The 22,832-nt window shown below is 43.3% G+C and overlaps 2 protein-coding genes across 2 annotated transcripts; both read right to left on the bottom strand.

The window, feature by feature from the left end:
- Nucleotides 1-1,735: 1,735 nt before the first annotated feature.
- Nucleotides 1,736-13,363, bottom strand: ldlrap1a (low density lipoprotein receptor adaptor protein 1a; the record flags this gene model as incomplete). Its single annotated transcript, XM_079176659.1, has 9 exons — nt 1,736-1,911; nt 4,045-4,079; nt 4,609-4,736; nt 5,288-5,383; nt 5,565-5,637; nt 6,414-6,528; nt 6,700-6,812; nt 7,593-7,735; nt 13,279-13,363. The coding sequence occupies 9 exons, from the start codon at nt 13,361-13,363 to the stop codon at nt 1,767-1,769; spliced, it is 933 nt and encodes a 310-aa protein (XP_079032785.1). The 3' UTR covers nt 1,736-1,766.
- A 1,143-nt stretch (nt 13,364-14,506) lies between these two features.
- maco1a (macoilin 1a) lies at nt 14,507-22,704 on the bottom strand. Its single transcript, XM_079175703.1, has 11 exons — nt 22,529-22,704; nt 21,573-21,714; nt 21,144-21,270; nt 20,892-21,015; nt 20,564-20,742; nt 19,577-20,135; nt 19,304-19,462; nt 18,681-18,863; nt 18,397-18,517; nt 17,313-17,487; nt 14,507-16,414 (listed from the first exon to the last, which is right to left on the bottom strand). The coding sequence occupies exons 1-11, from the start codon at nt 22,606-22,608 to the stop codon at nt 16,212-16,214; spliced, it is 2,052 nt and encodes a 683-aa protein (XP_079031829.1). The 5' UTR covers nt 22,609-22,704; the 3' UTR covers nt 14,507-16,211.
- Between the last annotated feature and the right edge of the window lie 128 nt (nt 22,705-22,832).

Below are 22,832 nucleotides of genomic sequence, written 5' to 3'. Positions count from 1 at the left end.
CAAGCTTCATAAAACCCAAACTCTTCATCTCACTGGTCATTTATTTGCAGAGCTTGAACTCAGATTTCCATGAACTATCAGGTGGTGAAATGAATCATACGACCTACTGCTCCAGGGTCATTCACATCATTAAAGAGGACATATTATACAAATGTTCAGGTTCATATTTTACATTTTGTTGTTCTACTAGAACACACTTGCATGCTGCAATATTGAAAAAACACTTTATTCTTCTCATACTGTCTGCCAGTGATGTAAAATACTGTTTCATAGTCAGGATGTTAAATTACTTTGTGTTTCGTTGCCGTCTCTCCCTCTACATAATCGCTTCCTTTAACATAAACACCTACAGCATTACATGTATGACAAGAATAAGAAGCATGGAGAGGCGGTCTGCTTTTTTTTAAACATTTTAAGGACTTATTTTCCATGTTAATTTAAGACACCCCAGATAAATAGGGTCAACATTTTACTGAATAGATATCACTGAACGTTGCCCAGTTGATATCTACATTTAGACAATTATTGTAAGAAATTGTATGACAAGTTTTTTGAAATTATAAATATGCAAATGAGGCACTCTTATCAAATACGTGCAGAAATCTGAACATTTGAAAGCCTTCTTGTTTTACAAGAGTCTGAGGAAAAAAACCTAATTTGGAGAAAAAACACCTTTAAAGATATATTTCTTAAAATTAGACATTTTGAAGAAAAAGAAATATCACCATGGCACATCCCCAGTTGATGACGGACATTAAGACAATTACAAGTTCTTTAAAATGTTATTATCTAATGCTAACTTTTGGTGAATTTGACGTTTTCACTGGGTTGTCTCCTCTTAAAAGTTCATTCTTGACCGTGGCAACAATCAAAAGCTCCAGAACAGCTACTGAATTGACATTATGGTAAAACTGTAAGAACGTCGCCACTGAACTGCAAATAAATTACATTAATACACCAGAAAAGTAGATTTTTTTTATTCATGAATATATTTTAATTCTTTATAATGGCGGTAGATTACAATGTACATTAAATGGCCACAATGGAATCTGATAACCTTGAACACATCTGGGGCTTCATTCGATTGCGTGCCGTCAACGCTGCAGTGGATAAAAAGCACCGCCTGTAACAACACGTCCCGAAGGAGCCACTGCTACAAAAAGGGTTCTTTATAAATACAACTAGCTTGATTTTCACACGTTTAGACATAAAACAATCTTCAGTTTACATCCGAGGGGGTGAAAGAACAAATCCTCGCATGAACGACATCCACTGACACATGAAGACATCGTGTGGCTGATTGTCCTGCTGTTATTAAGGCCTGTTGATACAGTCTGTACATCAGTCGGAATTAAATCCTACTCTTCATCCATAAAAAAATAATTACAACTCTATAAATTATAACTACACACACATACACATAAACACAGAGTATGATGCCAAAACTACTGAAAGATATAAGCAAAAGGTGACATAAGTTTGTGAGGATGTTTGCGGTGTAATAACAGGACAGATGCAGTAACCTTAATAAGGATGATGTTATTGCTTTGGTGTCCCAAAGAAGGGAAGAATTGTCCACGTGAAGAGTGCAGCAACAAGGTGAGGAGGCCAAACGTTATCTCACAACTACACTTATTCCCTTGTGGACTTACTGCAGCCTCTTAAATACACAGTGATGCCTTGTTAATTCATAGGAAGACATGGAGACACCTCCCTCCCTCCCTCCCTCCCTCGGTTGTTTTCTCTCTCTGCAGTGTTGTTGGTGGTCAGAAGCCGAAGATATCGTCCCCGAACGGACCGAGGCCGTTGGGAGTGTTTCCGTTGGCGGTGTCCCAGTCGGGTTCGGTGAGCCAGTCCTGGGGCGTCACCCCAATGTCCAAGACCTGGGGGTTAGTACGCGACACTGCCAGTCTGAGGAGACAGAAGGGGGAAAGAAACAAAGATGAATAGACCAGTAAAACAACGACAACTCAAGGGAAAGGTGCTATTAGCTCCCAGGTATCAGAAGCTAGCAGTGTTATTTGCATTGTCAACTAAAAGAAAAGAGCTCCGTTTCATGTTGTAAAAACATTCAAACAAGATAAGGCTGATGTAATTCTATTTTCTTCTCTCTTGGTCCCATTCATAGACCAAAGGCAACAAAGGTTAGTCCATCTCTCAATACTTCACTGTGACTTTGAATCTCTGTCCTCCAGCTCCTGCTGAAGACACACATCTTTAAAAATGGCCCACTAATACACTGCACTGTAGCTTTTAGCAAAGGTTACTCAGACAGGAGTAGATAGTGCTTTTTTTTTTTTGGGAGACTTATTACATTTGCAATGTGCAGGGGCAGTGCAGAGGATTTGCTGGAGACAATGTGCCAGACTGAGATATACAGGAGGTCAGGTCTCATAATCCTGAGGCGAGAAGCTTTCAGAGAGTCTGTCTGTGTTGGACTTGTTGTAGTTCTTGTTCTGCACCGTCTGGTGTAAAAGTTTCAAGACCAGTAAGTGATGCCTGTTAGGATGTAGAAGGCCTACTACACCGTCAGAGAGACTCGGGTAAGACACCGCTTAAAAACACTCAAAATACAAGTATAAAATGATTTAAGGAGGTGCTGTATTATTTACACAATATTATCATATGTGTATTATTACCATTATATCAATATTTCACTTTTAAATATCACGGTTATCTTCAATACTGGTACGTCTCAGCACCTCTATGCCTGTGTTCATGGTCATGAAAGAAGACATTATGCAGCTAATTGATGTTTTTGGACAACAATGGAGGCCTTTGGCTCAGAGGAATAAGATCGAGCTTTGGAATAACAGGTAAAACGTGTCAGTAGGATCCATTCATGGTAGTTTTTAAGTCTTGTTGTGAGATTTGTTGTGAATGGGAAAAATACAGAAAAACACCAGCCTCATCCTTTAAGACAGCAGAATAAAATACGGTTATGACATAAAGATTTTAAAACTAGCCTAAAGATGAAGATGTGTTACACGGAGCAAAAGCAAAATCTGCCAAAGTAAATCAAATTTTAAAGTACACTGCACAGAAAACGAAGATAGAAAAAAACAAAACTACTTGTTTGCCTCATAATGAACAGGCCTGGGAACGGCATGCAGTCAGAATAGCAGCTGAACGGTTGTTCTTTAGTTTCTCCCTTTAAAGTTTGGGTGAAGCAATACTTTGAATGCAGCTCAGCCTCACAGATACTTCTGAGCAACTAAGGCCTCAATCTCTTCTAAATAAGGTCCCTCCACCCTTTTCTCTCTGGGATAATAATATTTGCAAAGCCCAGCTGGAGGTCAACCCGATTACTTCGAGACATTCAGTTCACTCGAACCACGAGATGAAATTGTTTTATCGGCCACTAGGCTCAAGTGACCCAGTGCTCCACTTTCACACCAGCGACCGGCGGAGAGAATAATTGCACAACAAAGCCTTCAGTGTGTAGTGGAGTCACATTACTCCCACTGATCCAGTCCATTCATTGAAAGACAAACAGACTATGAAGAGGGTTATCAGGGGGGGGAAAAGGCAATTTGTGTGAAATGAGATGGGAGGTGACGATACTACTTTGAATCAGCTTTCTTTTCAGTCCACGATTATTCCATCTGGGAGGAGGTAAAGGACACAGGAAGCTACTGATAACATCACTGACCCGTTATTGTAGTATTGGGTTTGGTGGTGATAGAATGGAACGGGTTAGTAATTAGGACTACTACACTAAGTAAGGCTTGTAACAGCTGATAGTGGTACTCTACTTTACCTGGACATGAACCATAGCTATCCAGAGCACAGCTGGAGACACAAACACACAGCAGATTGAGGACAGTTTTAAAAGTTTAGCTTTTAGGATTTGTATTCTGCAGTACACAGAAATCAGCAGTAGGTGGCGCTGTAAGGCAAAGCAGCACAAGCATGGCTGACAGTGCACAGAAAGGATGTGAGGAGGCAGAGGTTGGGGACGGGGTAGTTTATTTTAAACAAGCAGCAGAGAGAATCAAGTAGGATTATTCTTATTATATATTAAAATATGAAGACATGTCTCACCTGGAGAAGGCTTCATCCAAACCATCTTCTGTCTCCTGGAAGAAGAAGAATGTTGTGAATATCAGACAAACATTTGTGGTAATGGTGTTTTATTTAACTTAAGATTAGACTTCATGTAAAGAAATCTCGTTATTGTCAACTGTATTTGACATACGCTTAAAGGGACAGTACACCCCAAAACCAATGCAATCAGTGCAATTTATCAATCTAGATTGCTTTGATGTGAGTTGCCAAGTTTTGGAGATATCTGCTATTTTTGCAGAGTGCAATATCGTCCCATTATATTGTAGAAAAGGCAGACCTCTCTACAGCAGATATCTCCAAAACTCACACCAAAACAGTGTAGATTGATAAACAGCACTACAGGTAAGAGGAAAAATGTGTATTTTAGTTTTTGGGGGTGAACCGTCCCAAATCAATTTGAAACACAGAAGACTTGAGATCCAACCGTCAAACACAAGTTTAAAGAAAACTTAGTTGAGCTGCTTGAGCCTCACTTGTCTACAGGTGTAACATAGAGCACAGAGGGGGGGGGGGGGGGGGGGGGGGGGGGGGGGATCTTACACAGGCGGGGTTGTTGTTGTTCTCAGGGGGCCTGTGGTTATCCAGCTGATCCTCCTCTTCATTCCCATTGTTCTCCACGACCACATTCACACCGTCGTCAAAGTCCAACAGGTTGTCTGTGGCAACATCTACATGAGAGGTGAGGGAAGGACAACCCATTAGCTGTTGTTGTGTTTACTAAATGTATGTTAAAGAGGCTTAAAGTTAACTCTCATGTCAGCATGCTGTCCTGTCAGGCTGTAATCTCTGTAACCAAATAAATAACATTAAATATGTCCTTTTTGTCCCCACCAAACATCAGAAAATTCGACAAATGAAGTGGAAAACTTTATCAAAAAGTGTAGATTTCTGGACGCATTAGAGTCAACTTGGGTCTCTATAATATTTTGTCATTGAATCTTATTCATCCTATATTTTAACCCTTATAAATCACATGGTTCTTTAGGGTAAATTAAGGTTGTACTATGATTGTTTTACCTTTTTTATGTGAAGCCCTTTGAGATTTCTCTGCATTTTAAAGTGCGCTACATAAATTAAAGTCATTATTATTGTTATCAACTTGTTAGGCTCAGTTTCAAATTGTAAGAGCTCAACTTTCTCTCTCAGCTGCACGAGGATTTAAGAAGAGAAAAAGCGGAACACTATCGATGTGACTCGAAGTCTTTTGGGGGCCTCTCACCCGTCCCCTTCAGGCTCCCCAAGCTGTTCGATCTCTCTGAATGGGAACTGCTGCTGGCCTCTCCGGCTGAACCGGACTTCACTCTTTTCCCTTTCTCTAGAAGAGAGAAGAGATGCGACACAATGAGGCAACAACGTGTTCGTTGCAATCTTACAGCAGATAGCAGCGTCCTTGGAGCTTCAAAGCTGATTCAGTACAAACAAACAACTAGTACTTTGTAGATGTCACTGCGTGTGTCATTCCCAGAACTTGAAGGGTTTGGGAGTTTGGTGCCTACCTTCTTTGGCCACTTGCCAGAGTTCAAAAGCTACTGTGAAGGCCTGGGCTACCGTCAAAGCCACGGCCTGAGCCTGGAGAACAGAAAATACACTTTGTTACAGATTGGCCTAAAAAAAAAGGACATTTTGGTAAACTCTAAGTAACTGAGTAAAGATGACTCGCTCTGGAATGATTTAAATTGGAATAATGCTTTTCATTCATTAAGACTAGACCTCGGGCTACTTAGACGGATGGAGAATGTATTTTAACCTAAATGACATCAAAGGTCAATAGTCATGTCAAAGTAGTCAACGCTGGGACTGAAGAGCGGTAGACGAGGACAAAGAGTTCATCACCACCGTCTCCATCAGCAGGACCAGAGAGAAGCAAGTACTGAGGAAGTAGGGTATTATCATTAACTGAGAGAGAGAAGGGGACGAGTGTGGAAGCAGGTAAGACGAGAGGAAGAGTGCCCTTCTGTTTTTCAACACACGCACACAGGAACACAGGAAGATGACAGACGGTTCGGGCAGCGAGACTTCTAGGGTTTCCTCTTAAGAATGGAAGATGAGAAAGAGGAGCCATCGTGTCAAGAGAGGCACCGGAGAAAAAAAAAGCAGAGTTGCAGGAGAAATGACGTCTCAAAAGGAATGAAAAGCACTCGGGATGCTGGGTGTCGCCCGGTTTTCACTCAGGAAGTGAAACTAAAGCTAGATTAGATAACCCACCCAACCATGAGGAGAGGTTTACCCCAACTCAAACTCAAAGCAAATGGAAAAATAAAAAAATAAATCACTGCTCTGGAACTTAATTTATATTCATCATACATTAAACATAAAAACACTGATTCTGTACTCAAACAACTCACCACTTTCCTCTTGGAGCAGAGGTAGGCGTGGCACTCCAGGGTCCCATTGAGGGTGTTTTGAGCGATATAAGCAAAGACTTTATCGTGCAGCTTGTCCACAGTGCAGTAGGATATTCTGCAGGCCAGAGGTGACAGGTTAGAGGAACAGCACACCGCGGAGGTCACAGGGTAAGCTCGGCTACACGGCAACGCTCTGGTCAGGTTGTAAACTTGCACTTAGCGGCTTCGGAAGTGCAACAACTCCGTTAATGATTGATCTGAAACACGTGTGCTGCTCCGAACATACCTGTATATGGAGACATTTTCCAGGAGTTTGTTGGTCGAGCTGTCGTTCAGGACGATTCCCTGAGGGGAGACCTTAAGAGCAACCTTCTGAGGCTTCTTCCCACTGGCTTTAGCCTGTTACAGACACGATTATTAAAGAGAGACGGTGGTTTAATAGCATGCTAATGTATTCTGTACATGCAAAATACTACATAAGATGAGTCTGAAAACCCGACGGGACTCTTCAGCTCTTAGCTCCTTTAATCATGTGTCATCTTGTTGTGTCCTAAAAACATCAACTGCTTTCTCTTTTGCCAATTTCCTGGAACTTCGGTGCAAATTTGCGCTAAATTTGGATGGAAACTTGACTAACGTGACAATAATGTCAGGGGAAAACTCTATGAACCCAATTTTACTTTATCTTGAGTAAATGGCACGATCCTTTACGAGTGGGGAAATTCTACAAGCCTGAGGCTTATTCAACATCAGAACACTGGATGAACCTAAATGTGATTTATAGGTTGGTTTTTTTTTAAACTTAATTGCAGGTATTTACATTACAAGCCGTCAGTTACATCACTTGTTATTCATCGTGCCAGATTTATACCTGTGCGTTTATAAACTATGCGTTTAACCAAAGGAGTGAAAAAAAGAAATGATGATAATAAATACAACAATGATAATAGCAGTAAATAAAATGAGTTTATAGGAAGATGGGCAGTGTTTTAAACAAATGATTGACGGGGTTAATAAATAAAAGTTGTTTTAAAAAAAGTATTGATTTTGGAGAGACAGTGTTCCAACAAGGGCAATGTTCTGTGCTAGAAATCCCAGCATGTATAGTACTTGTAGACGTAACGAGTAATTGAGGAAGCAGTAATCCTGTTGACTGTATGACACCCTGACAGCTCTCACCGTGGCCACGATCCTCTTCACTGCTGCAGCCGACAGGTCCTCTCCTTTGGGCTGGTCCACGAGTGTCATGCCCAGGTGACGGAGGTTAAAGGTCATGCCCTCGACGATGGTCTCCCGTGTGTCAGTCCAGTTCTCTGGAAGCTCTACAGATAAATATAAAAACACATTTTAAAAAAAAGAAAGAAAAAAAAGGAGAAGAGTGCGTCAGTAAATAGATCAACAGGAAACTGCTGGTGTTGAGCCCATGCATCAAGTTAAAAACATCCAATATTGGTTGGTTTCACTTTCACAGGCGCTACGACTCGCCTGCCTTCCCCCTTTTCCACTTCATGTTCCAAAATAAATTATTTCAAAGCGCTTGAGAAAAACACGAATCAGAGGAAATGTAAATAGCCTATGTTGAACTTAAAGTTGAGACATTTCATCTGCTCGCTCCCTGAAGTGGAGAGGCAAAAACAGGGTATCTAGGTCAGAGGTACGCTTTATGCAAAGTAAATACTTTCAACTCCAAAACAACTTATAGGGCTCGACAATGAAAAGGCAAAGAGTTCGGAGCAAGTATACACGGACTCTGACATGCTGCGATAAGAGGAAAGTGGGGTTTTCTTCTATGAAAGAAACATAACTTAATGTACGTCCCTCTAGTCTCACTGCTTGTGTTCCAAGAATGGAGAAGATAGCACATTGATATGTTTCTATGTAAAATCTGGAACCAGTGAAGGAACAGTTGCTATCTGCATGTGGTGTCTTATCAGTTTGTGTATGGTGCCGGCCGGCCCTGACCCTCTGGCTGTGTTTACAGAGATTTCCTCAGAGAAAGAACGGAGGGGGAAAAAAAAAGGGGGGAGACGGGTGAGGTAGAAAAACATCCCCATTACCTAGAAATCCATCCTGCGAGCACTGAGCTGCCTCTGGGATCTTTGTGTGCGGTATGCACACACGTGCAAACGCTTGTTCCTACAACACTGTACGTGAGGAGGACTGCAGCTAAAAGATGGGACTCGTTTTCTGAAATATGAGAATCAATTTCATGCCAAAAAAACTAAAAGGAAGCATTTACAACGCCGAGTGAAAACCATCCATTAAAAGTAGCTGAAGTTTGAAACTGGGGTTGTGAATAATGACACTGATTCATACCAAAGATTCCAGCTTCACACAGTCTGTCCTTCTGCGCGTTACGGTTAAAGATTAAAGCCTCGAGGGACATCAAGACTCAGAGTCTGCAGCACCGTAGCACCTCTCATGACAATCCAATCCAATCCAATGTTTTCAGCTCAGTCTCTAATATCTGCCGACTGGCTTTCATGGCGGCCGTAAGTGACGATTTGGCGAAGCTCTCGTTAATGTGAAAAGGTTTCCTTGTACCAATTGTTGAGTTGACATCTCCTGCCACAACCACAAATGGACACAAAGGAGATTACGTTTTATACAGTTTTATGGAAAAGGTCACGAACATGGTGTGACCTTTAAAGCTGATATTTCATCTGCCTTCCAAAACAATAGAAACAACAAAAAGAAACAAGATAAAAACTTTCCATTTAAGCCCAAAAGAACGTCATTATTTTATCCGAGGCTGTCGTCAATCAAAGAAAGTTAGTTCATTAAATCAACAGAGCTGTAAAAAAGGAGTTGATCCACAAAGAAGCACCACTTTAAATATTGTGTTTACAGCAGATGGGCTCATAAAGTTTCTTGAAATAAATCACTCGGCATGAAAAAAGTATAAAAAAACAACTTAAATCTAAAGAAAGCTTTGTCGACTAAGACTAAAAATGACTCAAAAAGGGGACAGCCACACTTTTAACAACTCTTTATGGCAGACTGAAGCAGCTTTCATTGCAGGTTTAGACGCCTCAGTAAACTCCTCTCTCTATTGTGGACCAGCTGTGGTAGCGGTCCAAAAACCATCACAATGGAGAAGGACCGCCCCGAATGGCCAGCCCGCCTGAGAACACGGCAGCAGCGTAGGTAGAGTACCAGGCACCGCTGAGCCAGACGGCTCCGGGATCAAAAAAGGTCAGCGAGAGCGACACCTGCAAGGAAACAGCTGTGTGCATGTGTGAGCCGAGGCCGAGTACAAACCAGCTGACCCTGCTGTAAATACACGTCGACCTCGCTGTTCGGAGATTATCCACCGGGTGAGAAAAACAAAGACTTTTCTGATGGCAGGGTAAGAGGAGGCGTCTTGCATGACAGAGGAAAGAAAGATAAAACAACACACACACACACACACACACACACGCACCCCTTCGTCACCTATCAAACCCAACACTAATGGAGGAGTATCCGTTCCATGTATCAAAGCGCAGAGCCTTTGTTGAACACTGTGGCAACAAAACGTGCTGATGCAAAAAAAAAAGGTCCAACTGACAAGCGATTCACATCCTGGCTGATTTGTGCCTCTAAACCAAACACTGAATCACTGTGGAAACCACCAACTGTGGCCCTAAAACTTAGGACCACTACAGAGCCAAACAACCTTTAAACAAAAACAACAACTTCTGCCCCCATTTAGCTTGTCTTTTTAGCTCCACACAGGTTACACACAAATCCAAATCCTTCTGAGTGCATGTGCTGGTTTCTACTGACGCAGAGAAATATAAAACGTGTTGGTTCTGAAGTCTCTGCAGCTGCAAAGTTAAACAAACAGTTCAGAGGCATTTAGCCTCAAGTTGACTCACCGGGATGAAGCGTTGATGGGCCAAATAAACACAAACTTCCATAACTGCATGCAAAATGCAAAACAGACTTACCAGGTCACTTGACTTGGGAGAACTAGCGGGTTCTTAAACAGGCCAAAGTCTGTCAATTAGGTGAGATCATCGAGTCTTTTTTCCACCTAAGCTACTTTGTTCTACAGCATTCTCATTGCAACTAATGAAGTGATGCATTTTGTGTTTTATTTTATTTTGTCAAATGAAACCAAACTTGACAACTTGTTCCTCCCGATGGTAGTTTGTTCATGCTTCTTCAATTGTTTGCTGGATGTTGATTTGACAAAAAAAACAACAACCTATAAACCAACCAATAAAACCGTGAACCACAGCTGTAAAAAGTGTTCAGTTCCTCGTGTTTTTGCAGCTGCAGAGCCCGTGTGTTTGTATGATTTAATTTTGAGAAGACCTTTAAGCAGACATAAATCTCAACAAGTATTGACTCGACATATCTATCCACGTCATAATGGAGTTCAGACACATCCTGCGTAGAACTGCAGCCCTCTGGCACTGAACAATATTATAACCTCCCAGTCTGAAAGGTGAGGCCAATGTTGAAGTGCATTAAACCTGCATTCTCTCTAGTGTCCACCAGGGGGCGACTCCTCTGGTTGTAAAGAAGTCTATGAGAAAATGACTCTACTTCTCTCTTGATTTATTACCTCAGTAAACATCATAAACATGAGTTTATGGTCTCAATCTCTAGTTTCAAGTCTTCTTCAACACAGCATGATGTTCATTAAGTAAATTATAGTCCATTTAGAGTCAAACAGACCATAAAGCAGAGTATTCTTTAGGGCGAGGCTACCTTGTGATTGACAGGTCGCTACCAAGGAGTTGTCTGTTTTCATCTTACAACTTTAACCCTTTTCACACTGCGTTTTCAGTTCATGATAGTTAAATGTAACATTTTGGGTTGCCTAAAAAGTGTAATTTACAATCACAATATAAGCACATTTAAAACCTATTTTTGTGTGAAATAAATACTTGACAATCAGACAGAAATGTTGCCATCCTGGCAGTTGTTTTGCCAAACTGACCACGATCCATTTGAGAAGGTCCCTATATAGAGAGAAGGCCTCTCTTCTGCGGACAGGCCCCCTCTGGCTGGTTCTGGACTCTGGCAGCGTGCCGGTGTGGGTCGTCTAGGGCGACCAAAGCAGGCCAGTAAAAGCAAAGAAGCGGGTAAAGAGCAGGGAGGCCTTTGCCATTTAAAAATGGGGCAGTCTCCATCGATTGAATAGGTTTCTCCTAAATGCAGACATGTTAAGTTGAGCGGCTAAGCCTATAGAGACACATCGATGGCAATATTTGTGCAAAATGCTGGTTCTTAGGTGCTACAGCTCTATTGGTGAACTGCATTCACCTGATCCTGACTGTGTCCCGTAGGCGAGAGTCGGACTTGGGAAGTCGGGCTTTGGGATTGCATTCAGGAAGCTTTTTTATTTCACTAATTATAAGATTAAGAGCCCAATTAAACACCTGAGACGTAATAAACCAGCTCATAGTCAGAGAAATGTTACTGCACTTAAAAAAACAGGCTGGTTTAAAACTTGTACAACATAAAACCGGTTCACAATGAACATTTGAATGCTTGGTTATTATAAGATTCTGTGTTGCTTCATTAAAACAAGCGATGGCGCAGAGCACTCCACACAGCCTGTGCGTGTTGGGACTGTACTCGTCTTGATCGTTTACCGAGGGGCATTTAAATCCGTACACATCGTAAAAAGTTATCAATTTAATTCACCGCTCACGTTCTGTAAATATTATCCAGGAAACAGGTTGTCCCACGTGACCGCAGGCTTCCGATAGTAAACGCATTAACATCTGGCCGTCACCCATTCACACAGAAATGTGCTGGCAAGACATCCGTTCGCTTTGGACGAGTGCCTCTCAGATTCCTGAGGCCTTCCCCCTCAGGTGAGCTCCTGAGGTTACACAGCAACGTCTGCTCACTCCACCCAATGTGTTCTAATGATCCTCATACTTCACAATGTCCTCTCCGATGGAATTTAAAATAGACCAGCTTGAACTCGAGCCAACCAGGAGCCCTGCACCGACTGACTCGCAGCATTCCTGGCTTGTCGTCTTGGTTACAAAGCCACCCAGCATCCCCCCCCCCCCACCCCAAACTTTACAGCCAGGATCAAGTGAGATTTAGCTTACAAAGTGGCCCTTGAGTGCTACAATGGGCAACCAGAGTTCCTTATAAGAGTTTCATGTTAATGTTGCAGTGTGAGCGAGCTCCTGACCTGCTGAAGGGCCCTTGAGCAAGACACAAACAAATCACTGTAAATTCTAGCGCTGACCCCTGACCTCTGCACTTCCTCTGGTAAAGGAGATTGGGATTATCTACAAATCCAAGAGCCTGCTGTAGTGAGAACATGTGTAAAGACAACACAAGGGTACTTTTCTTCAAACGTGTGATTTAACCATCTCATGAGATAACTTTATAAATATAAATAAACGTGATATTTAGAGTTAAGTGTCCTGTTTATTCGTGAGGCTGTGATGTAATGTTTTTTCTGCCTGGTTTCAAAATAACATTTATTTCCGGAAAATTCCTCAAACAAGATTTAACCGCATTGCAAACAAACAGACAATCAACGCGGTACGAAAAACCAGGAAAACATTTGTTTCTTTCCAAATTAAACGGAACCAAACAAGAAGAAAATCGCTTCTTTAAGTGTATATATATTTTGTAGTTTTTGTCCTTCTATCAAACAAAGTGAGACGTTTGTATCGTTAACATTCACAAGTTAAAAATATGTTAAACTTTGCTGCAACAGCTGTTTTCCCTTTTTTTTAAACAAAACGTTAAACTTTGACAGAGTGAGCTTACACGTGTGACGTCATTTTGTTACCATAATTAAAATAAAACACACAGCTGTAAGCTCTAAACAAACGTTCAACTTCTGCAAAAAAAACTAAATGTAGCTTTTTCTCCCAAACTAACGACCATTTCTTACTTCTGTGTCTGCCGGCGGTCCAGGACTGTTTCGCCATACTCGGGCTCCGGATAATAGCTCTGCCAGCCGACTTCAGTGCATCCATGTCGGCGTTTGAAGCTGCGGAGGAGTCGGTGAAGTTTCGCAGAGAGAAGTGTTGTTGACCACCGGACTGCTGATGGAGGAGGATGGACTTGTGGTGCCTTCGCGTGCTGTCAGACATACCGCTATTTACGAGGTCAGCGCACGTGAAACCAGCCCACACGAGAGAAGGCGTGCCGCATTTGGGTAAAATGGGACATTTGAGTACCGTTTAAGTTCAGACGGAACGAGAATAATACAATCAAGGCAATAACAGAACAAATTAGTTTTAATTATATATTTGTGCACTTTAAAAATGGTGTATCAGTGTATTAAAGTCAGTTACTCTCTGTTGTGGAATAATGCTGCTGAGAAAGTCTAAAACTTCAATTATACTTAATTTTTATCTTTATATTGTATATGAGCACATTATTATTGCACTGTTTCTGTTGTTTCATTACACTTGAATGTGGCACAGTTGTTGAGATGTGACATTTAGTCACATCACTAAATATATGTATTTTCAGATTTTTTGATTTGATGTTTCTATTGTTCAGATGCTATTACATTTTGTGAACAGAGCTTGTATAGCGTTATCTTACCAGAACTGAGCAGCTAACAGCTAAAAAATAGTTACTTTATATTTATTTCCGCTCATTACAACACAGACACAAAACCTGCAGAACAAAGCAGCTCTGTGCCCTCAACATTTCTATTTAAAAAAAAGTACATTTGGTTGTGTTGTCTGCCTGAATAGCAAATGAGAGTTAATATTAAGAAATGGTATTTACAAGGAGCACCTGAAGGCATCATAAAAACCACAGGGCAACCACTTATTTTCTGATTTTAAACACTGGAGTGATATATTTATAGACAGAGGATGTCAAAAATATTCATCTAGCTATGCTGAATGCTTCATGGAAATGCATTACATTTGTGAATGTAGAGAATGTGGCAGTTAGGTGTTTGTGGGTGATTTCGGGGGGAAAAGTTCAGCTTCTTGCCAAGAGTCATAAGAAGTAAAACTCCACACACAGATGAGGACGCGCACGCACACACACTGAACAGCTTGCATTGCCACCAGCAAGACTTTCTTTATTAGTGATGGCCAAAGTGAAAAGAGTGACACAGCCACCATCACTTTGAGTAAAGAAAACAAACATGGCAGAACAATGAAAAGATAAAACAAAAGCACTTTTCCTTTTTTTTTTTTTTAACTCCCTTCTCTTCCTTTTACACAAACCTATAAAAGCAACTTCAGAACTGAATTCACAACACCAGAGCGATCCACCACAAATAATACTTTTTTTTTTTTTTCCTCCAGGTAGGCAACATGACAGCACGACATGGTCAAAATGGTTCAAAATGGTCATACATCACATTCACACAGAATCCTTCCTGGTAGAAAATATAGGAAATCAACTGAATATGATGGGAAATATCAAGGAGGTGCCACTCAATAAAGGTTTCTAACAAATAAATAAAACGGGAGTTCACTGACCACCTGCTGCCCCGAACCTTGTAAACACAACACCATCTGAACATGGTCTAATGACAACAGCACTCATTATGCTAGCTACGTCGATCGAAGGATGGATGGGCAACCGAACATCAACACTTGGCACTTAAGAACGGAAACAAACAAAGAAAACATTCCTCAGTAAGTTAATGTACATCGTTGTAAACAGCTAAATGCCGACTCTTAGGGCACGATGAGAGACAATCAGTTTGGTTGGCGTTTTGGCGTACCGAGACTCTGTCGCTATGAAATGACGCGTACCGTGTCCAGTGTTCTGTTTTTCCCTTTAAGTCTGTGACATCGTGATCAACTCGTTTTAGCCTTTGAATACTGAATTGAAAAGGATCAGATTGAGAGAAGTCTTGAATGAATGAATCAGAGCGAGAGAGAGAGAGAGAGAAACACGGCTTTGAAGCTTTTTGATCCCAGGATTGCAAAGTATGTGGTTTCTGCATCTTAAAAAGAGAAACTGCAAGGCACTGTAAAATCTGCAAATCACGGTAACGACCGGTTACCTCGACATCATTAAATCCGGTGAACAATGTGGCCTAACGGGTTCTAATTTGGTCCATGTGAGAGGAAAGGTGTCTGCAGCAGAACAACAGGAGAACGTTAACATTTTGGCAGTGCCTGGTCAAATCTAGCAATAAAGAGTTTTTCTGGTTTTGCTTCGTCGACTAACCGATAATCCCTTCTTCAGCGAGACTTCAGCGTGAAGAGGATGAATCATATTGGAACATCTGAAGGACGCAGCAAACGTTTATCCGTTCAATATCTTTTCGAAGAAAATGTACAACGTCGTAAACTGAAACGTTACAAAACAAACGATCACGGATTTCAGTGAACGGGAACAAAAACATGAATAGTTTTTACATTCATGTCACTCACTGGGCTTCACTTTACAGGAAACTGTCTTCTGTCTAAATACAAACCATCAAGTAGAAGTTAAACGTCTGTGTGTCGGTTCACTTTAGAAGAACATATGGCCGGGGAGGGGGGGGGGGGGGGGGGGCATGAAGAGATGCATGGCGGCTCTTCGGTAGACTTTTGACCAATGACTCGTGTGTTCCTGTCTCCCCCTTCAAACAGATCACGCTGGCTCTAATGGCTAAATCCCAAAACTCCAAAAAAAAAGAAGAAGAAAAAAGTCAAGATTGTACACAACCCTCTCAAAATAATAGTTCTCATAATAGAACCAAAAACACACATATGTATGGAGGGGGCTTGTGTCTGTATGTGGTACATTAGAGTGCAAAGACCTGTCGGGGGGGCTGGTAAACAAAAAGCAGAGCGCTTCGCCAACGTAAAGAAAGAGACAAAGTTCTGTCTGAGGAAAAACGCGTGGCTGTCAGAGTCACTTCTTGAGGGGCTGGTAGACCGAGGCGTTGGGGTCCAGGGAGGAGGGACTGTTGTCCATGAACTTGGAGGAGTAGTGCGGGGCCACGGGGCTCAGGTTGCTGCCGTCTGAGGAGTAGGACAGGCTGGGCATCACCGCCATCACCTCGGCTATCTTCTGCTTCAGCTCGGCGATCTCCTGCTCCCTCTGGTGGATCTGACCTGATGGGACGAAGCACGCAAAAGACGTTCAGATGAGGACCAGCTCGAGGATCACTCGTACATACAAAGAGAGTCTTTCCTACATGTTGGCATCGGGGTGGGCATTATGGATATAATCCTCTATCATGGTATGTATGATTATATATCACAATATGGATATTTATCATGATTATAGCTCGGTTTGTTGACAATTAAAGACAGAAATGCTTGTTTTTTGGTTATTTCAGCAAACTAAAATCCCGACAAATCAAACTTCTTCATCACAACAATATAAAACTCCATTAAGTATTCCTGATTACTGATGTGAAACATTACCTACGATGGGCTGATACTCCCAGAGATGTTAAAGGGGCCGGTACCTCTGTATGCTTATTGGTTTTATGCCCAAAAGCAGAAAATATTTTTTCTACGACAACATTTACAGACGACTAACACAATAACTTGGGTATTTTTCCACCTGGACTTGAAACATCTTGAAACTGGTCAAATATGAAACGCATTGAAACGGGCTGTAATGTAATCGCTCGGGGAAATTCCTCACCGCCAATGTACGTCCACTTAAAGTGTTTGTTTTTGCTTCTGAACGGCTCCAATTGTTATCACGAGTGTCTTCATGTAAAAGAACCCTACGGTGAAATAAAAACTTTTGTCTTCACCGTGCGCTCTGATTGTTATCGTGTTGTGCGACTTGTTGCCAGAAGACAATAGAGAGAAATGCAGGTGTTGTGTTGGAGGACAGAAAGCGTAGCTTAGTGTCTAAAAGAATTCCAATGTCTTGACTCAATATTTCCATAATCTGAGCCTGTCTGAGGCAGAAACCAGCAGTCTAGTGGAGGAACACTGACGGTGAGGACGTCCTCTAAAATGAAAACGACTACTAAACAGTGGTGCTCCCCACCTTGTGCTATCTCCAGCTGCCTCTTGGCGTCCCCCAGTGCAGAGAAGAGGTCCAGCTTGATCCGGGTCTCGGCGCTCAGGCTGTTCTCCAGGTGCTGGGTCTTCTCCTGCATGGCCGACAGCGCCGACATCAACACCTCTGTGTCCTTCTCGTTCTCTTTGTACTTCCGCAGCTCCTGCATGCGGCGGGAGAGAAAAAATGAGACGAAGACGAGATGACGCTACAAAAGCATGTACATTTTACACCAGGTACACCGACAAGCAGCTCGGGAACTACCAGTAAGAGCATAAAGGTTCAAAGAACATGGAAAATTAATGTTTGCGCATTTAGCTGTCAATCAAACGAGTTACGCTGCTTTCAACTTCGCCAAACATTAGGCGATGTTAGCGGACTTTTTTTTCACCAATGTGAACGATAATCCTGAGTGTCCCGTTTGTGGTTGCGAGCGCGTCAGTCGGTAAAACATTTAACACTTCACCACAGCAACTTTCCCCCCCCCCCGGCTGGTCACAGTCTACGCACAGAGCAGGTGAAGGTGTCTCTGTTTACCAAACCGACAAAAGAAGGCCATTTCGGGGCGCACATCCCAACGAAAAAAAAAAAAAAAAGCCCTTTGGCAGGGTTGTAATAGAGGCGGCTCCTGAAACGTTATTAAAAAGGGCCATAAAAGTAAGACAAGACATTTTAGTGATGTAAAAGTCATTTTGTCAAATTAGCTGTCAGGGGGGGAAAGGCTGGAGCCCTGTTTTACACTTATTATGAGCCACTAAAGCGCCTTACTTTGTAAACAAAGCTGTGCTGAATGCCTGATGCATCAGAAGGCACAGGGGGTCTATTTATTCAATTACATCAATTACCAAAGCTAAAATGGGATATCATTTTAGTAAAGTGATCACCAGCTGTTGTTGTTGTTAGAGACTCAAGTACAGCAGCAGCCTGTTAATGAGAGCTTATTCACGACTACCATCACAGAATTTGAATCACGTATTTCATAATCTCTTTACTGACAAAGGAAGCAGAACTTCATTAAGCTGAAGCTCTATGTCATCAGAGAAAGATAAGAGAGCCTCCTCCTCCTCCTCACCTGACACTTGCCCTCCAGATCCCGGATCTGCTCCTCCTTCAGTTTCATGTCCATGCTGAGCTTCTTGCACTCGTTCTCCAGCTCTCTGATACGACCACGCAGAGAGTCCGTCGACTCCACTCTGTTGGCCACAAGAGAAAAAACGACACTTTCAATAATGGAAAAAGGCAAATATGCGCAAGAGTGAACCGAGCTGTTATTTCCCGTCTCCATATGTGCCGAGTCAATCTGTCCAATTAGCAGAAGCTCATGTCGATGGCAGAGAGAGAGCTGGGCTGGAGTACCTGGTGGCAGCAGCCAGAGCCACGGCTCGGGCAGCAGTGGCCTCCTCCATCTTCTTCCTCTTCCTCTCATCGGCCAGCTGTTTCTCAGCGAGGGCGCGAGCCTCCTGCTCGGCCTTCAGCCTCTTCTCAAGCTGGGAGATGGTCTGCTTGTCCTTCTGCTTGGCCTGGACGGCGCTGTGGAGCCTACAGGGCGGAGGGAGAATGTGGTCAACCAGGCTGGAGCATAAGATTAAACACACTGGAGATGAAATGAGGAGATCGTGGTCCGTAATAAAGCTGATCAGGAGGAAGTGACGCACTGTGAATCTGTGAAAGCTGCTGTGTGGTGGGATGCACTACCAACAGGGTAAAGAACCCAGGTGTGGTTTCACAGGAAAAACTGTAAAATAAAATGCTCCACCTGTTTTAGTTTGATGTATTTGCAGGGAGCTGGGCTTGCAGGGTTTTTGTCAGACAGGATACAAAACCCAGTGCTCCTGTTCTGTGACTGAAACCCTACAGAGACCATCACAGGGTCCTGAACTAACCCGCCGCCTACCTCAACATACTGCCATGAAACCATTGTTGTCAAGAGTTTCGGTGAATACTGCATATTCTTGTGAGTACACTGCACATGTACGCACTTGTTCTGGAGCAGCTCGTTGTCCTGGCGGAGCTGGCCCAGTTCGGAGCGCAGGCTGCGGTCCTGGCTGCTCAGGGAGGAGAGCTGACTCCGCAGCTCCGACTCCAACTGCCGGTTGGCCTGAAGATCGGCCTTCAGACGCTTCACGTCCTGCTCCAGCCTTTCAGAAACAGAAAGAAAAAGGGACACGAGATCATCAAAAAGGCAAAAAAAGTCTCCTGTAAGAAGCCCAGTACGGAGACAATTACTCCACTATTGTATTAGTGTGTCTTACCGTACGAGAGCGTCCGGCTTGCCCAGCTGGTTGTTGGGGATGCAGTTCTCCACCGGGTCCTTCTGCCCCTTCCCCGCCCCCTTCTGCTTCTTCTCATTCTTACTGGTGGAGGAACCCGGCGGGACGCTGCCATTTGAAGAACTGTGGTTCCGCGGGGACGAGTTGGAAATGTTACCCCCACCCCCACCGCCGCTGCCTCCGCTGGCATTTTTGTAGTTCTTCCCCGCCCCCGCCGTTTCCTCTTTAGAGGTCGAGTGCATGTTGGTGTCGGCGTGCGTGTTCTCTCCTGCCAGGTCGTTATTCAGTCTCTTCGCCCCGACGTAGTTCTCTATATACTCCGCCTCCTGCAGTTTGGAGTCCAGTGCGTGTATAATACTGTTGTTATTGATTCCAACCGCGTTCTGTTTTTTGCCCTCGCGCTCTTTCGCGGTACTGTCCTTCCCTTTTTCCCGGTACTCCAGCTCTGGCAGCGGGACTGGAGTGCTTTTCTTTCCAGGAGGTGCTCCGTTCTGGGATACAACGGCGGGTTCCACCTCGGAGATCCCTTTAGCTAAAGCAGCTGGGAGGAGAGCACACGTAGGCAGCGTTAAGACACATATTTGGACAAAGCAATCTGGGAACATGACCATCGACATAGATTGAATGAAGGTCTTTGTGAGTGCGAGTCAAAACAGAGAACATCTCCGACCAGCAGGCTTTTCCAGGAATACTTTCTGCTTTCTATTAACTACAAAATAGACTCTAAACTCTGGTGCATTTGAGCATTCGGTTTGAGTTGTTTCTGCTGGCGGTAAAACTCTAACGCGGACAAAACATCTGGGCCGAGACCTCCTGAAAAGTCTCGGTCTGGTTCTGTGTTTGTTTGCAAAGCAGACCAACCCCAGGATCATGAGATAGTAGATAGCAAGCACCTGTCTTCTTTGTTTCCCCTACACATGAGTGAGCTGCTGACATTGTAATGGGGTTGTGTGTGTGTGTGTCTCTCACCCTCCTCTGCCTCCCTCTCCTGTCTCTGCAGCATCTGTTGCTCTGGCGGTAGAGCCTGCAGTAGAAGCTGCATGTAGAACTCGTTCTCCTTCTGCACCTCCTTCTGTTTCCTCAGTCGCATCTTGTAGCTAACGTAGCTCTTAAAGCCGAAGCCCAGGGTGACCACCGGATAGCCGATACTGGGAGGTGGAGAGAAACACAAAGCCGCCTTTAAATACAAGAGCGTCCTTATGTTTTTTTAGCCATGAAATATTGAAGCATGTGCTATTTTATCGTGACTTTCTTTACTATCAGTGCACGGACAAAAGGCCTCTCCTATGGCGTTTACCAGTGAGCAGCAAAGGGTCGACACAGGTCCACGTGAAAGTTCTTCAGGTCTTTGAACCGTATGGCAGCTTCGATGTACACAAACAGGATCCACAGCGATACAGTCGGTAGACAGACTCCTCTTTCTGCAGGAAAGTAACAGAAAAAAAAAAACTGTCACTGAAAGAACATGGAGACTATGGAGTCTTTGAGGTGAAAGTGGCCGTTTGGCCCAGGCAGAGACACGAAGGGTACGCAGGAAACTGTGACTGACCTGTGTGCCAGACGTACTGGACCCAGACGTAGGTGCTGGCAGCGAAAAACAGCCATTGGACGGGGATGAAGAGGAGGCAGATGATGTCCGACGTAAACGCCACGCACACGAAGAAAACAGAGAAGGCCTAGGTGTAGGAGGAAGACACGGACAATTAAATATGGCAAAACAACTCTGTGAGGAAAACAAACACACATGTAATAATATAGTGGCATGTGTGCACACTGTACTAAAAGCTTGTCTTGCTGGTTTCCCATCCTACACATGTAAACACAGTACACGTGTTTTTACAGTTGCATATAGGCTACGTGCATTAGAGAGGGATTACATCTTTATTGTGCATCAATCCAGATGTGCTCCAGACCACCTCATAGCATTTAAGTTAATATCTGGTGGGAAAAAGGGGTCGTATATAAACAAAGCTCTTACCAGTCCCTGGTATCTGAAGGAGTCGTAGACGCTTCGAATGAAAAGCCAGAAGGGCCACAGGTACTCGAACCTGAACTCCAGCACAAAGTCGGCCAGCAGAACTAACACCCACACGACCAGGAACTTCAGGTACAGGAACGTACTGCGGGAGAGGATGTTTAAAAAAAATAAAGACACAAGAAAGAAACAGAGGATTTAGGCGGCATCATAACACGCATCAGGTTTTTACAAGGCCCTCTCCAGTGTTACCTCAAGTTCCTACTGTATTTGGAGGCATATACATATATGATAGGTATAAAGAGAGCGTCAGTATGCATGTGTGTCATGTCTGGACATGTTGCTTAAAAGCACAGCTGGTTTCTTTCATCTGGCTTGCCGTAAACAGATCTATAGGTAAAGACACGCTGCTGTGACAGTGCATCTCCTTAATACACGAGCTTTGTTCCAGTTTGAGCCAAAACAAATTTTGGGGTTATTGTTTCTCTGTCGTATTCAAATTTTAGACCGCTGATGGACAAAGCACAGGTGAGAGCCCCGCCGTCGGCGTACACCCCGGACGTCAAAACGAGCGTCCCCCTGACATTGCTGCTGTCATCTCAACCCTCGAGCGTGATTATTCTCTCAAATTCACGCTTTTTTTTAAACAAAAACAAAAACTGGAGAGATTTGCATTGAGCGGAATCTGTTACAATTCATATTTAAATCCCAATTTTATTTTTATTTTACGCCAGAATTGTAATTTAACCATCAAGCCAGAGAGAAATAAAAGCACCAAATACAACACAAATAACGTTAGGCCTTTAATGATTCTGACATAAAGCGAGCATGTTCATTTTAGCTCGTTAGCAACAACCAACGCGTGTCAAAACATGAACGCAGCCTCGTCTTGACATATGCAGAGAGGCGCCATTGTTACACAATAATGTCCCAGCAGCCCCCTTCTTTTTTTCCCGTACCTGCTATATATACCCTCGGTGATTCGGTTCCGTTTTAACGGCCGTCGGAGTTTGCTGCAGTCCGCATTGCGCCGCTTCATCCTCCCCCTGTTTGGTTCACTGGTGATATCGGTCTGGTGGTGGCTGTAACTGGAAATGTCATCCGCTCATCCTCAATGTTCCCACTTCTTCAATTATCCAACCATTGTTGTTGTTTTACGCACATGAAACAAAGAAATAAATAAAAACAATCCCGCTGAAGGCCCCTCCCCCTTTCACGAGACGCAGCGTCCCCCCCTTGCTGGCGTCCGACGTCATTACGTCG

The sequence above is a fragment of the Pholis gunnellus genome (genome assembly GCF_910591455.1).
Source record: "Pholis gunnellus genome assembly, chromosome: 16".
NCBI lineage: Eukaryota > Metazoa > Chordata > Actinopteri > Perciformes > Pholidae > Pholis > Pholis gunnellus.
Note: the sequence above shows the minus strand (reverse complement) of the source record. Positions and strands in the feature narration are given on the sequence as shown.